This window comes from Mus pahari, chromosome 2 (assembly GCF_900095145.1).
Source record: "Mus pahari chromosome 2, PAHARI_EIJ_v1.1, whole genome shotgun sequence".
NCBI classification, from domain to species: domain Eukaryota; kingdom Metazoa; phylum Chordata; class Mammalia; order Rodentia; family Muridae; genus Mus; species Mus pahari.
The window spans coordinates 1869203-1886844 of NC_034591.1; the positions used below are offsets into that span (position 1 = coordinate 1869203).

Consider the following 17642-nt stretch of genomic DNA (forward strand, 5'->3'; position numbering starts at 1 on the left):
CGCCACCATGCCTGGCTGCACTGAGGATTTTAATGAGTGTGGTCTATTGATTTTTCCTGTATTGGTTACCTTATTATTTCAAAAAAAGTTTTTCCTTGTTTTCTGAGGGGTTTTTTTTTGGGGGGGGGTTGTTTATTTTGGTGGTAGTGGAAATTGATTCCAAGGTCTTTTACATCCTAGGCATGAACCTGTGGTAGTCTGAATGATGAACAACCCCCCCACCACCACCACCAAGTCTCAAAAATCTGAACATATGGACACCAGCTATGGCAATGATTGGGGACATTGTGGAGAAGCAGTTCAGTGATGTCCAGTCATGGGGGTCCATGGCCTCATCACAACTCTAATCTGCCTTCAGCTTTGTGTTCACAGTTCAAGACATGAGCTCTGAGCTTCCTGGCTCATGCCCATGCCTCTGGCTTGCTGACATGCCGCTCCAACTAAACATGCAATTCAAACATGAAAGCAACGATACAACAGGGTCTCAGAAATTGTCAAACTGTCTTGCCTCGCCCCAGGATGGACTCACCCCTTCTGAAGTCGTAAGTCAAAATCAACCCTTCCATGAATTGCTTTTGGCCATGTATCCTATCTCGCCAATGTGAGTAAGAAATGCAGTTGGGTGCAATGGAGAGGTTTCTCCACACCATTCCCTTTGGAGTCAGGATCTCGCTAATTTTACCAGGCTGGCCTTTAGCATGGTCTCCAGTCAGGCCCTATATTTGTAACTCTCCTGACTCAGCCTTGTGACTGGCTAGAAATACAAGTATGTGTCACTAGACCCAGTGAGAAGTACTATTAGCGACATGGAACAACGAAAATAATGCTACTCAGGAAGGAAGTTCCATCAACTTTAAGATATGATAATATCATTATAAATTTTGGGAAAGTTTAGATTCAATATTTGAGATAGATTTCAGAGCACACTAAATAACAAAGCCACATGTTTATGTATATATATATATGTGTGTGTGTGTGTGTGTGTGTGTGTGTGTGTGTGTGTATGTGTGTGTGTATACGTATATATGTTTGTGTGTTTAAATGCAGAGCAGGGGACTGTATAGGGCAATAATTATAGAATTAAGCTTTATGAAAACAATCCCCTGTTCCAGTTCTGACCAAAGTCTACAACCAAGTACAGCCACAATGAACAGGGAATATATACATCAATCAGGGAATATATACATCAATCAGAAGACAAAGAAAGATGGGCATCAAAATAACTCAGCCTAGCTCTGAGCTTTTTACTTTTAAAGTGGTAAAAATCATAGTTTTATGCAACAGTACAGGAGAACATTAAAAATCACAAGGAGCTCAGCATGGTGGCACATGCCTATAATCCATCACAAGGCTTGGGAAACTGAAGCAGGAGGGTGTCATGTTCAGCACCAACTGAGGCTCAACAGCAAGACCCTGTTTAAACACACACACACACACACACACACACACACACACACACAAACATGATTGTGAATGTGAGACCTTGGTACAGTGCCAACACAAACACCAACAAAGCAGGCTAGCTGTTTTCAGTGTTGTGGTCACACTTCTCTCTAACACTCCTCCACCACCCTGTCTTCATCTGTCTGTCACCATCCCAAGCCCACATCATCGCCCTGCCTTCCTACCTTACACCCACAGTGGTGTTCAATCCATTCCTCAAAGGTGTTTCCATCTACAGACTCGCTGTCTTTTCCTAGTGATGGGGCACATGCCAGGAAAGTATGTTTCTGCTAGATATGTTGAGAGCAATCTATCTACAGGAGTGGGGAGGAATTTTCATTCCTATGGCATCAGCAGTGTAAGTACAAAGAGTAAGAATTTGAGGGCTGGTGAGATGGCTCAGTGGGTAAGAGCATCCGACTGCTCTTCTAAAGGTCTGGAGTTCAAATCCCAGCAACCACATGGTGGCTCATAATCATCCATAACAAGATCTGATACCCTCTTCTGGAGTGTCTGAAGACAGCTACAGTGTACTTACATATAATAAATGAATAAATGTTTAAAAAAAAAAGAATTTGGGTAGCATAGTACAAAAACCTTTAGACAATCTTCAGGGGAATGAGCTTTATGCTGAGTAACAGACATAAAATCAGGCTAATATTTCTATAGAAACTGGCAATGTCCTTGAAACTCTGATTTCAGTGGTTCACTGGAACACCATCTAACTAACGAACAGGGCGTAGCAAAGGTGCTTCAGCAGAGAGAGGAGACTGAGACACAGGGACTAATGAGAGGAAGGCAAGCACCAGGGGAAAGGGAAGAAAATCATGGTAAAGGGAGAACTGAAGAGGAGGCAGGGCAATCGGAAACCTTGACCATGTCCTCACATGTGAGTGCCTGTCCTGTGGTTGATTAAGACCTTCAATATCAATGTCCAATAGCACAGGGGCTAGGGAAATTCTCACTCACGCAAAGAAAACTGTGTATCAGTCTTAATCAGCAAATATTACAGAAGGCAGTGGATTTTGCTGCCTCCTCCATCGAACCTAATCAGATGACATCGCATCTCACATACACAAGTTTTTTTGTTTTTTTCCTTTATGAACGAATTGCCCTTTCTTTTAAGATTTGAAAAATCTGTTAATTTAGGTGTCCCAAACATTGCTTGTTCTTCCAGTTTAATTACCTAAATTAGAGAGAAAAAATAAATATCCTTCCTGTAAAGCACTGTAGAAGATAGTAAGTATAGATAGGAAAATCTAGATTTTATTGAAATATGTAAATCATACATACTAAAAAACATGAGTGGAAAGTTCCAAACCCAATCCATCTCAATACATTACTGACTCCAAATCATGAAGGAAACAAAAGAAATTATATTTGCATTGATGTGTGAATCTGCTTCCTTTCTTGGTAGCATGTAATATATGCAACTTGCTAGCTTTAGCTGCCCTAGTGCTGCATTACCATATTATTCAAATGTATCTATCATTTATATGTAAATAGACAAGATGAATGGCTTTTTCATGAGACAACAATTTTCAAATGGTAAACAGAGGCGGACATTAGCAAGATAAAACTGCTTCAAATATTCATTCTTTCATACTTTTAAAGAAAAATTTTTTTTTATTTCAGTAAAAATAGTGTGGTAATTATAAAAAATGGGACTTTAGTACAGTCAAAATACTGGTAGCTATTCTTCTCAATAAAAAGTCTGCACCGATGTCATTTGTATCTTATAAATTACATGTTCTCCGATCCATCTGTGAAAACTCGGATGCTAATTATCATGGTTACGTTCCATGATTCCACAGTTAAATGCTGAGACGCTGCTACACAAACACCATATGTTTTACTGAGGGAAATGAAGAAAGATTAATTACCAGTTGAAGTTCAGGTCTTTCAACAGTGACACCCTCAACACAAGAAGATTGGTACATGGTATGCTATACAAATTGGAAGCTTTAGTTAATAGCTGAAATAACTGAGGTGGAAAACTTGGAAGCCTAAATTGTAACGATCAGGATCCCCTGCCCAGACCCTCCCCCTAAAAGAATTTACCTAAGGATGCTTTTGAAAAACCAAGCTATAAATCCTAAGGAAACAACCATTTGTGTTGTTTCTCAACTCCTTTGATAATGAGCATCATTTTTGATATGCCTACAAATCACACTGTAAGCATACTAGTAACAAACAGGCTATAAATAAAACACATGTCCAACAAAATGCATCCTCCAAAACCTGTCACGTGGCCATGATTTTATGCAAGATTATGTCACATGTACTCAGAAAAAACATTCATTTCAAACAGCAACTTAAAAACCAACTCACTATCACTGTGAGAGTTTTATTCAAATGTAATGAGTGCAGTCTGGATGCCTCTTATCTCACTTACCACATATTCAAAGACAAGGGTCAGTGTTTCCTTAGTGTGGATGATGTCGTGAAGCAGCACAATGTTTGCATGCTTTAGTCCTTTCAACAGGGAAGCTGTAAAACAACGAGCACAGAGAAAGAATTTATCATTGGGTGCCATGAGCCAGCACATTTCATTATCCACTTGGTAACTCTCAGAAGGAAGATTTCTACTTCCCATGCTCTCTAAGCCAGGAACAATTCAGAATAATGGGTGGAAGAACAAGACTTCAATTTACATAAAACTCTCCCAACCATTTCAGCTGTCAGTTGTTAGTAGTCTAGGAGAGGTCATACTGAGTTCAACAGAGTCCACATACTTGTGGTCCCAGTTCTTTCAAACGAAAACATTAGAATGTATTTGTGTGTGAGATCATATGTGTGTGCACATGGCACAGTACACATGTGGAGGCTGGAAGATAATCTTCAAGAATTGGTTCTCTCGTACATTGTAGGTTCTGGGTTAGAACTCTGGTCATCAGACTTGGCAGCTAGTTCCTCTACCCACTGAACCAGCTCACTAGCCCTCAACTGAGGGTTATTTACTACCAAACATGGTTTCGGTTAGCATATGCTCCATGTACATATATTCTAATACTGTGTGGAAAGTCATGTGAATATCAACTAGACCATATTGCTTCATACTATAATTGAGTTTTACATCTGTAATGACTTTCTGAGGAGAATAGTAGTTCTAGCAATTACTGAGAGTGCAGTGTTAATGTCACCAACTTCAATTGTGGCCTAATTAAAGTATCCTTTGAGTTCTCTCATTTTATTGCTTCTTATCTTTTATTTATTTTTTACATTTGCTTGTGTGTTTGTTTATGTCCTAATTTGCTTCAGCTGTCAAGCTGATATAGTTCACAGCTATCTGAGGAAGTCCCCATTAGGGGGTTGCCTCAAACCAGACTATATCTGCTCTCTGTCTATGGCATGCCGAAGATGCAGGAGGGCCCAGCATCCTCAGGCAGTTGTTGCTGGGCTCAATACAAAAGCTAGCTGAACAGAAGGCAGGAAGAAGCCAGTAAGTAAGTAAGTAAGCAAGCAAGCAAGCAAGCAAGCAAGTAACCTTTCTCTAAGGTTTCATCTTCAAGTTCCTGCCTTCCGCTCTGATTTCCATCTGTTACTATTGCCTATGAGACATAAGAAACCCTTTCCCACACAAGTTGCTTGGGGGCACAGTGTTTATCACAGCAAAGGAAATCAAGCTAGTGTGCATGCACATGTACACATGGGTGTCTGTGGAGGTCTGATGTCTTATTGTGGGAGTCAGTCCTTTCCAGCACAGATTCCTGGTGCTGACATCAGGCTGCCAGGCTTGACGGCTTGTTCCCTTGGCCTAACTCACCAGCCCAGCAGCCCTGCTTCTTAAGGCTCTGGAGGTGCTGGTGTCCAGTGCACACACCTGGATCACACTTTGGTTGGTTTGTGAATGAACATTTTAGGAATGTGTGTTGTTTATGTCTGGACTTAACTACTCTGCCTTGAATCATCTGCTTTGCCCTTAACCTAATATGGCCTACTCAATTTGTATCTGAGTGCTTACTTAGTGGGTCTTTTATGATCGCTTTTCTTTTCTCTTACCATACTGCCATAAGAAGGTGAAGTTTTACAAACAGCATATAACTGAACCATATGCTTTAAAATACTATTCTGCTGATGTTTGGCTTCTAATTGGGGGATTAGGCCATTTACATTTATATTAGATATTAAATGTGGTTTGTTTACCATTTGCATCTCCCCTGAACACCTTGTAATTTAGCTTTCATTTATTTGTTTGTTTTTTATCTTCTACATTTCTGAGATGTTTAATTAACACTCACTTCATTTCATTTTTCCCTTTTCTTTTTACTCATTTTCTGCTGAGCTTTATTATTTTCAACCCAATGAAGCTTTATGTTTTGTTCATATAGCCAAAGGGATGAAGGAAAAAGATTTAATTCATATTCTAGGTAGTGTTCTTTAGTTTTGTGGTGGGTTTCTGGTGAGATCATTAGCTAAAGTGTACAGGTCCCTATCCTTCCTCTCTCTCTCCTTCTCCATCTCCATCACCACCCCTGCCTCCATCTCCTCCTCCGCCTCTGCCTCTGCCTCCATCTCTCTCTCTTTTCCCTCTCTTTCTCCCTCTCCCTCTCCTTCTCTCTGCCTTCTGTCACCTGTCTTTAGGTGCAGATTCCTTCACTCTGTCCTTACTCATTCAATGGACTGGATGCCTAGCTTGAGAGTCCTCTCTCTTGCCACTCTCTTCCTCCTCTATAAAGTAGGTGCCCACGGTGAGAGGTGAGCTATCCTTATCCATTGCACATGCTCCTTCCATCCCCTGTCCTTCCTTCTTCATTTCCAATATCATTCAAGGTGTACTGTCTTTCTTTATATAACATCAGCTCCACAGAGGCAATGCTTTCCAAGAGCCAACACTCCTGGTGCCTCACAGCTTCAAACTCCTTTGCTGTATGTAGGCATTGCTGTCAACCACACTGAGTCTAGCTTTCTTCTCCTTGAGTATTTTCCTGAGCTTCAAAGAATCTATCCTCTTTTTCCTCTTCAGTTTCTTAGCCCTCTCTTGGGCCTCCCCAGCACTGATGACTGTACCCACAGGCTTCTAAGGTTTTCTGTTGATCATGAGGGATGAGTCAATTGTGCTGTCAGGGAGTGTGAATGAAATGAATCAAGAGCAGGCTGCTAACCTCCAACTCCACAAGCAAAAGGACATTTCTCCTTTTGGTACATCCCTACTTATACATAATGCTATGCACATGGAGAAACTCAGATTTACTAGCTGCCATTTATTTCTGCCTCTCAAGAAGGGGGTATCTGTTACTTGAAGGAAGAGCCATAAACCCACCTGACAGCCCTTCCTCAAGATAACCTAACCGTCTGCTTACTCCATAATTGACACTAACTACATCCTTTGGGCTGATGACGTCATTTTATCTTAGCACCCTTTCATACTACCATCTCTAGAAACCAGAAAGGCTGAGCTACCACCGGTCATAATTTCAAGTCTGGGCCATTGAAATCTTGGAAGTGCCATTGAATACCATTCCTTCCCCCCATATATGCTTCTCCTTCTTATTACAAAGGGAGCTACATAAATCCTGTCCTGAGTCTCCACAACCACAATTTTTTTCAACTTTTTTATTAGATATTTTTGAGACAATGCCATAAAAACAGAAAAGATTTAGATTAACCTATAGATTTAGATTTCTGCTTTTATGAACATATACTTGGGAATTTATTTATTTTATAATTTCACATTATCTCCCAACAATACTTTTTAGTGAAACTATAAGGCCAAAAGACAGGAGTAGATTTCAAGTCATTACTTAGTCCCATGTAAGTACTATATTTACTCTAACATCTTTCTAATTCTCTGTGTGTAAGAATAAAGAATGTGCATTTGTGTGTAGGAACCATGGAGCCCAGAGGAGGCTGGCAGGTCCCCTGGGTGCTGGAATTACAGGAGGTTATAAGTTACCTGGGAGGGATGCTGGGAAATGAACTCAGGTCTTCTCTAGGAGCAGTGTACACTCTGAATTGCGGGACCATCTCTCCAGCCCTGATTCCTCAATTCTCTCATGGAAGCAAAAGCATGTAAGTCCTAAGCTTGTCTGTAAATTTGACAAGTAATGGCTTGTAAATATGCTTATGATATTAATCTTGTAGTTCCTTTTAAAACTTTTCTTATAGGGAAATAATTTGAAATTATAAAAGAAATATACAAATATATCATTATCATTAATCCTAGTAATTTATAATCTCTCTTTTAATTATTCAATGCTCTCATCAGCTTTTTACAACTAAAGCTTTAATAAATTTCCAGGACTAGTTTATTTTAATCTGGAGAACAAATTCACATTTCCTGATTATCTTTCTGTACTTCTCTTCTGAGGTTGACTTCAGAAGAGACCACTATTTCAGATCACAGCAGGGTATTTGAAATTGATGGCTAGTATAGTACTTAATACCTACTCTGCGAAGGAACAGATACAAAGGAAACAAATTAAGGCCCTACTGAAATCACATTGTAAGATAGGACCCTGGCTATGTGAGGCAAGTTTCAAAAACATATTATGTAACATTATTTGTAATCTTGTCCAATTCCATTTTTCAATGCCCTCTTATATTGTCAAGTTTCGTGATGACCTATCTGTATGGATAAGACTCTAAGAAAGAACCGAGGCTTCAGTACATTAGGAAACCACACTCAGAGCACCTCTGCCTTGACTTCTTCCTCCTCTCCCTCCATTACTGCCTTTCTCTTCTCCCTGCTCCCTTCTAAAGCCATTTTTATTTCTCAAAATAATATCTTTATCCCTAATATGCACTACTGTGTTTTCCCCACAATTTCAGCAACACCAAATTCCTGTTAAATTTTCATCTTGGATAAGAGTTGCTTGTTTGTTTGTTTGCTTGCTTGCTTGCTTGGTTTTGTTCTTTGTTTCTTTTCCTTGAAAAATTATTAACATCACAGAAAAATTATTTTTCTGTAATTTGACCAATGCCATGTGATGTTTAAAAGCCTCTAGTTACCTTCTAAATAGGTCTCAATTTTGACAGTTTATAGATTCCAGAATATATTTATGTACGCTTTCTCAACAGACTGGCAGATAAATAAGCATCGATATTTGAAAGTGCTCTTTTTGAGATTAACGTAATGAGTCTATAACTGGAAAAGGACAGAGTCACTAATTCCAAAGGTGATGACAGAAAGATGGCATTAGGCAGAGGAAAACAGCCAGCAGTCTCCCAACACAGGGGCAGGTGACAGACACGACCTACTCTGTGGCTGCCAACCCAGCAGCCACTGGTTGCAGCCGGTGCCCAGTGCTGTAGTTTCTGCTGCCATCAGGGCAAACATGTCTTCTGGGTGCCAAGTCAATCCAGAGACCCACACCAATGAGTTCTGGAGCCAGTCTGTCCTGCTCACCAGCAAGCACTGTCAAAATGACACCCTTTGTAGACCTAACTACATCATACGTTTACCATGTGTTATTTTCTCAGAGTTTGCATACAAATCCAATCCTGCAACATTTGCATTACTCACTCAGCATGCCTCCTTTTTATACCAACTTTAGCCAACCATTCAGCAACATTTCAAATCCAATTCGCCAGGCATGTCTGAGATGACACGATTGTGCATGGTACAATGTTTTCAGTTAGGATTGAGGGTGCAAAAAAAAAATCATAACTTGGGGGCTTTGAAGTCAAAACAATATGAAGAAAGGTTTTCCATTCAAAAATGTCAACTATGGGATGCAGGGAACTCTGGTAGAAAGTGGCAGGCTCTATAAATGGCATCAGTCACACGCCAGGAACTCCCACTTTGAGATGCAGACAGTCTCCACTCTGATTTAAAGGGGGTGAATTTTATACATAAAATTTTATCCCGGAGATAAAAATAGAATGTGAATCACTACAGAAAATCAAAGTAGATTCATTTGATTCAATCCCCCAAGGCTTGAAAACTGTATATAATGAGAAAAAGAACCCTTCTTTAGAATTTGAGGATGTCAAACTCTCCCAAGAAAGCTAAGACTGAAGAGCAAATCTCTGTAACTTCACTGTTTGGAAAGAAGTTGGGTATTTATCTCCTGTCATCTCTCCTGTATGTTCTTTGCCAGTAGGCGAGGGTAGAAGTTGATACTTAATTTTGCCCAGACAATAATAATTAGTATTCACAAAGCCCAAGCATTCAAGCATTCAGCCATGTCTCAAGTTACAGACAACAGATAGAATTTCCCAACCCCCACCCTGAAACTCACGGTTTACTTTAAACAGCAACAACTTTCAACTGACGGCTCCTATCTGACTTGTTAGTAAATTCCGATTTCTCAGCTAAAATATTGTGAGTGGGAAAATCATAAGGATGAGCTGGGGTGAGATGAAAAGAAAGTGATGCCTCCTTTTCTTGTGTCTGTGGTGGGATGCAGTTACACAGAATGAGAGCAAGCATGTTCCCCTGAACAATGTGTTCCACCAACCTTCTACAGTGCATGCTGCCTAGCTGGACATAAGCTTGAAGAACAAACATACATGCCAGAAACATGGAGAGAGAGAGAGAGAGAGAGAGAGAGAGAGAGAGAGAGAGAGAGAGAGAGGAAGGAGAGAGAAGAGAGAGAAACTAAGACTAAAAAATGTGATTTTATCTTCAACAGTATATTTTCTTTATATAATACGTGTGTACGTGCCTGTGTATACCAGTTTCTATGCATGTGGAGACAAAGGTCAACACTGAGGACCTTCCTCAGTTATCCTTATATTTTGAGGCAAGATCTCTCACTAAACCAGGAGTTCATCATTTTGTTTAGACAGGCTAGCCAGCCTCAGAAGTCTTGTCTCTTTGCACTGGGACTACAGACACACTCAATTGCTACATTTTCTTTCTTTCTTTCTTCTTTCTTTCTTTCTTTCTTTCTTTCTTTCTTTCTTTCTTTCTTTCTTTCTTTCTTTCTTTCTTTCTTTCTTTCTTTCTTTTAAATATAAGTTCTGGCCTGTTATAGCTGTCTCCAAAGAGGCTTCACTAGTACCTGACAAATACAGAGGTGGATTCTCACAGCCTACCATTTGACTGAGCACAGGGTCATCAATGAAGAAACTAGAGAAAGGACCCAAGGAGCTGAAAGGGTTTGCAGCCCCATAGGAGGAACAACAATACGAAATAACCAGTACCCCCAGAGCTCACAGGGACTAAATCACCAGCCCAAGAGTACACATAGGGGGACCCATGGCTCTAGCTGCATATGTAGCAGGGGATGGCCTAGTTGGTCATCAATGGGAGAAGCAGCCCTTGGTCCTGTGAAGGCTTTCTGCCCCAGTACAGGGAAATGCCAGGGCCAGGCAGCAGGAAAGAGTGGGTTGGTGAGCAGGGGGAGGGGGAGGTGATAGGGGGTTTTCAGAGAGGAAATCAGGAAAGGGGACAACATCTGAAATGTAAATAAAGTAAATATATAATTAAAAAAATAAAATTGATAATCCTAAAAAAATTAAATAAAAATAAATAAATATACTTTCTGGGGGGAACTGAGCTCAGAGCATTTTCATGTTCTTTTACTACACCATCTCCCCAGTCTATGTTTTGAGGTTTTAATACACATACTCTGTGAGTTATTTGGGGGAGAAGTCATGGCTAATGCAAAGCACAAGGCTAAAATAAACATAACATCATGTAGACTTAAATCCCACACAGGTTTCATAATGATGTTTTTGCTTCACAGATGTCATTCAAATGTGAAAAGGTAATGGTAGGTTAGAAATAATTTAATAATATCTGTTTTTGCCCGCAGAAGCCTACATACTGTTTTATTTGCTTTTTAGCTTTGTTTTCCTATAGGGACATGGGCAAAAATTCAATTCCCCCACATGTTTTTATGACTTGGCCTGTTTGATTTCCCCAATGACACAAAACTGGAGCACACCCTTGGACTTTTTAGCTTGCATCTAGCCCCTTAACATCAATAACCTACTTATCCATCACTTGACTAACTGCAAGGATCAGACATCTGGGAATTATTTCCACACTGCAGCCACATACACAATACTGACAACTTACTCTATCACCTCAAAGAACAGACTCCTCTTTTAGTGTAGCTTAGCCATGAGAACTGCCAGTATACGAAGCAATATTACATGGCTCAACCCAAGGAGGTCTGACTGACTAAAGTAAGGTCAGAGTTTTCACAAGCACATTGTTACATTTGCCACCATTATTATCCAGATCAACAAAGCTGCCAAGAAAGAGCAGAAAGAACTGACTTTAGCCATTCCTCAAACCATTTTTTTTCTAGGTTAGAAGAAAAAGAAAAAGAGTTTAATTTCCATCTGTACGTTTTTGTATCATTTGTCTTGCTTGTGACAAAGATACATTGTTTTCATAATTTAAAATGCATCTACAGAATTCTTTATTTTCATCAGACTGACTGACATAAACAGTGCTCCAATGCTTTAGTGCACAGTTAGTATACAGGTACAGAACAAACCCAGCAATGAAACCCTGTGACCAAAGCTGAGGCTTTACCGCTCATCTTCTATACTAAAGAACTAGAGAAAATGTAGTGACGAGGGCTTCCCTTTCTCCTTTTCAACTCAACACTGAGAGCCCATGGTAAATAATAATTCTCTCTCATACTATACAAGTTGTTGGAAGTATTCATTCTCTAAAGAGTGATTTCCTGGAAGTTAAAATTAATCCTCACATTGCAAAACACGTCAAATCCTGCTGTAGACCACTCAGCTCAGCCTACAAATGGCTCATCATGTGGTCTACCACAGTCTAGTTCATCTTGTGCCCACTTGCCCCAGGAATGACCCACATAAAGGCAGGCACTACATAAATGTTGAACATTAACTGCAAGTGTATGCATAGCACACTGATGACAGTGGTCCAGGCACCGACTTAGAGCAAAAAGACCTAAGACTTCATAGTACAAGAACTGTTTGGTTGGCTTTTATTTTGGCTATAAAGGCTACCTTCAATGATTTAGGGGTTCATTACATTGTAACTTGCAGGACCCTGCAAAGCATGTCATAAGGAACGTATTATGTGTCTTCTGAGAAAAAAAAATTTGTATCACATATGTTGCTATTGTTGGTCACCAAGCTCCTTATGTCTTCTCGCTGAGAATAATCATTTATATAATATGTGTTATTATTATTGGCTAAGACTTAAATCAACCAGTTTTTATGTAAAACTACATTGATAGCTTCTGATGTCTAATATTAATTGTCAAATTGACACCTAGGACAGACAACTCAAGGTAGATGTGTGAGCAATTGTGTAAGTTGCCTTGGAAAGTGTCCATGAGAGATGCTATTCATTACTTTAATTGATGTAGATGACACCAGTTTGTTGTGAATGGGACTATCAAAGGGCAGGGGAGTGTGGACTGTATGAACTGGAGAGGGTAAGTCAAACACTGGCGTGCCAGCAATATCTGCCTTCCACTAGTGACTGTGGGCCTTCCACTAGTGACTGTGGGTGTAGCATGCTCCTTCATGCAGCTGCCGCAGTGACTTCCTTGCAGTAATGGGCTGTCACCTGGGACCGTGAACCAAAATAAGCTCCCTTTCTTTAAGCGGCCTTTTTCAGGGTATCTCATCACAGCAACAAGAAAGGAAACTCACAAGAATTTAGTCCTCTCATGCAAACATATATAATTTCAAGGTCAGTGTCTCCTTTGTCATGGTTGCATGTCCCAATGCCTAAAGGAATGCATGTGAGATAGTCAGAGGTACAGTGTGGAGAAAGAGAAATACAGAGAGAGAGAGACAGCGAGAGAGAGAGAGAGGAGAGAGAGAGAGAGAGAGAGAGAGAGAGACAGAGAGAGACAGAGAGAGAGACAGAGAGAGAGACAGAGAGAGACAGAGAGAGAGAGACAGAGAGAAAGACAGAGACAGAAAGAGACAGACACACACAGAGAGACACAGAAACAGAGAGAGACAGAGAGAGATACAGAGACATAGAGAGACAGAGACAGAGAGAGACAGAGACATAGAGAGAGAGACAGAAACAGAGAGAGAGAGAAAGAGAGAGAGGCAGGCAGAGAGACAGAGAGAGACAGAGAGAAAGACAGAGACAGAAAGAGACAAACACACAGAGGGAGACAGAGAGAGAAACACAGAGAGAGACATAGAGAGATACAGAGACAGAGAGACAGAGAGACAGAGACAGAGACAGAGAGACAGACAGACATAGAACCAATGACCATGGTAACAAACTCCAATGAAAGTTACAATCCTCAGCTAGAAGGCAAAAGAAATTCTTCATTCTAAAATTTCAATAGTACTTTGACATACATTTTTATTGTGTTCAGTTTTAAATAGCAAAAAAAGGAGGAGGAAGAGGAGGAAGAGGAGGAGGAGGAGGAGGAGGAGGAGAAAAAGAAGAAGTCAACTCATAGCATCTTAGTATAAATAAACGTTGATAAGGTCATGGACATTTAGTCATTAAATCACATCACACTTTCCAAAGTCAGGGATGTACAGGAATACTCTGGAAAACAGGCACCTCTCTGTCTAGAGACACTGCAAACAGATTAATATCCCAGACAGGAGAGGACAACGAAAACTGAATGCTGATTTTGATTGGGGCCAATCTGCAATTCCAGGCATACTAGCACCTCATTTGACTGAATAATGAACCCACAGGAAGAAGTTACACACTGTAGCACAATTTAGGTCCAAGTACACTGTCCTGAATTACACAACTCAGAAAGAGTTCACTTTCTATCTGTCCCACCATCATCATCACAGGCCCTGGCAAAAGGTCGGAAAGGGTACCTTGACCTGGACAGTTCACACTTGCCTAATGAACCATCCGACCCCACTGACTTATTGCGAGGTCATTGGTATACTGAACCCAACCTGATTCCCCTGACAACTACACAGACCCTCCTTCGCAGTGACCAGAGATACATGGTACAGATGATGCACCCCTAGGCCCCCTCTCACGGTATCCTGATGTTCAAGATCTCACTAAGACATTTAATCTAGCTAAAGCAATTATGGCATTAGCCTGGCCCTTGAAACATGGTGGAAAAGTCGGAGAACGCCAGGCTCCACGTGCTTGAATTTCTCTTCTGCTCCAGGCTACTGTAGCTAATGCAACATTCAGAAGCTGCAGCAATAAAGATAATTCTTGTTTATGTCAACTCACAGAGAGCGAAACCTTATTTAATGACTTTGGGGAGATGCTTCTCCTGATGTTTTCTGAAAAGACTTCTCTAAATCTCCTCACCAATAGCAAATCAACTGGGTTACAAACATAATAGCAATGCCCAAAGCTTGTATTCGTGGCTCCCATTTTCCCCTTAAAAACCATTTCCACCTAGTCAGAAGCCACCAAATACTATAGCTGTATTTTACACAAGCATTCTACAAATGCTTAACGCAAGGCATATGTACCTATGCTTTAGTATGAGAGCCACATGAGTACAAAGATAAGTTGCACATTAAACATTTTATGATTTTGACTTTGCCAGGTAAGTTCTGTTTGTCATAGCTTGAGAGGATCCCAGCTAGCCAACAAACCATACACAAAAAAGAATAGGTTTCTCTGCTGCTAAATTAAGATGATCCAGAAATTTTGCATCTCTGTCACTACTATTGGCAGCAGAAGAATTGAAGGTACATCTGTTGTGTAGGTAAAAAATAGCCTTAGTGTGTACTGTGAGTCTTAAACATCGCGAGGGAAGCGAGCCCATCTTGGTCTGTGCTTGGAGACTGGTACCAGCCACACTACATGCCTTTGCATACACCAAACTCATCTCCCGAGAATCATGGCAACCTCCATCATTAGCATCGCCAACCAACTGCAGAAACAATAATTAACATCACTGGTTTCTATCCTTTCTAAGAATGCCATCTAGCTTCGTGTGTATTACAAAGACAGTGTGTTAAATACATTCATAATTTGGCTTTACAAAGGTGACTTATTCAACAAATACAGTGGAAGTAAGCCTCGCGCCAAATTATAAGGGGGAATGGCAGCCTCGAGAATTCTGGATCCAAGCGTTTGACATTTATGAACACAGAAACTGAGAAATGTGGGCACAGGTCTGAAATGCATCTTCTCAGTCCTAACACAACGGCAGGTTTGCAATCCAATTAAGCACTGTGTGTGTCTCGGTCTTCATTTTCCTGTCTCTGCTCTCAGAAATGATCCCCCCCCCCCCAGTGACCTTGGATACCCTTCTCCTTCAGGTGTTTCCAGGTGCTAATGGCAGAAAATCCTTAAGCTAAGATGACTAGAAGGACATCAGATATACCTTGATTGTTGTGGATACTTCACTTGGAGAATTTCTTCTGTAGCAAAGACTTTTTAAAAGGTGGTAATAAGAAAAGAAAAGTACTAGCCGGAAGATGGCTGTTCAAACCAGCTTTTTAAAATTGCTTCTGATCTGGTCAAATCCCCGACTCTTTGTAAAGCCTTTCAATAGCATCCTTCCAGCATTTAGAAATGGCACAATAGACCTTTGATGGAGCTCTCTTCACCTGACCGCAGTGCTGCCATGCTCTGGGTGCACATCTGGCATGGGCTTTTCTGTGATTTCCAGCACTTATGGCCTCTCAGACTTCTGCTAAGTTATCACTATACCTCTTTTCCCATTATCTCTGGGTTTTACCAATTCCATCTACAAGTTCAAATCTTAAAATAGTCATTTCATTTACAAGCCTTCTCTAGCCCACACATTTTAAGTCAGAAGCATTTTCTACAAATTCTTCCACATAGCATTTTCGGGTCATTGTATCAAAATTGTCTGATGACCTGCTTCAACCTGTCAACCGTATTAGTCAGTGTACACTTGCTCTTTCTACCTGATGCTTTGAAGCGCTGACTACATTTTCTGAATATGTCTATGGAGTACTCCTTGAAAAACAGATACATGAGAAAGCAAAAGGGGGGGGGTTCTTCAAATTTTTTCTAACTCATTACAAGCAGCACAGGTCATAGTATTACCCTCCGTTGTAGAATATGACCAGATAACTACAGCGTGTTTGGTCCAGCCGGGATATGTTGATCAAACATGTTTGCTGTCAGTATACTATTAATTGACAAGCAGAATGCAGTTATGTATTTCACTGAAGTAGATGTACAGAAACCTACCTCCTACAGTGACATACAAGTGTTCCTTTCATGAATTGGAAAATGTTGAATCTTAACGGTCACTATATTTCTTACATTTTATTGATGTGATGAAACACATGACCAATGTAACTTACAAAAAAAAGTGTGTGTGTGTGTGTGTGTGTGTGTGTGTGTGTGTATGTACATATATAGTTTAAATGAAGTTATGTCACCTAGGCTGACAATGATCTCCATAAATCTATCAAAAACCCCAGTACCAGGCACAAGAAACCTCTACTCAAATGTTGTAAGTATAGTCTGAGTAATTCCCAAAACAATGTAGGCCATTGCTATTACCTTTGGTTGCCTCTCAGAGGATGATGGTCAGTCCCTACTGCTGAAGTCACTGCAAACTTAGGAGACAGAATACAGATAATCTGAGCTACATCTAACCTGAAAGTCTCTTTCCTGCAGTTTAGTCTCCATAGTACCAAGAGTGGGAAGCAGTCAAAGCAAGTTGCTAGATCAGGAAAGCAATTAATAGTCCTATCCAGCTGTGATGCATATGACCATCATGTCAAAGTATGCCTAAGGGTCCAACTGTGATATTCCTATCTGAGCAGTAAACAACAGTTGTCTGATTAGACTTAAGGCCCACTCAAGAGGGGAACTTATGGCTATTGCTAGAAACCTAGGCAACTACACAGGGCTAGTGAGGTTGTGGGTCTTAGAAGGGAACCTCTTGAACCTGACTAGACCAGGATAGCCCCTAACTGCTTTCTAAATGTTATTCTTATACCCATAGATAAATGCAGATCTCACCCACCATGAAATACACCTTGCTCTACAGCACATAGAGAACATTATGGAAAATCACAACTGCACCTGAGAAATGCATCTTCCATACAATTCCTGCATATAAGGCTGAAGGAGCATCATGGAATAGGGGGATAAAAGATTCTAAGAGCCATGAAGTCTGCTGTGAGAATGTTTCTTCTAGAAAAGCCTGCCTAAACAGACAAGAATGATAACAGTATCAACAGATATGCTAATGTAGAAGGAAACTGATTTCACGGAGGCCTATGCCTAGAAAATGAACTACAGGCAACTAAGAACTGGAGAAGAAGAAGAAGAAGAAGAAGAAGAAGAAGAAGAAGAAGAAGAAGAAGAAGAAGAAGAAGAAGAAGAAGAAGAAGAAGAAGAAGAAGAAGAAGAA

At 40.4% G+C, this 17642-nt stretch overlaps 1 protein-coding gene across 1 annotated transcript in view; it reads right to left on the reverse strand.

Moving 5' to 3' along the window:
- The window catches only part of Cdk14 (cyclin dependent kinase 14), a 534124-nt gene that overhangs the window by 295131 nt on the left and 221351 nt on the right, over positions 1 to 17642 (reverse strand). Inside the window, exon 6 of the mRNA XM_021190228.2 lies at positions 3839 to 3933. Within this exon, the coding sequence (XP_021045887.1) occupies positions 3839 to 3933 (95 nt within the window). The remainder of the gene's footprint in view (positions 1 to 3838; positions 3934 to 17642) is intronic.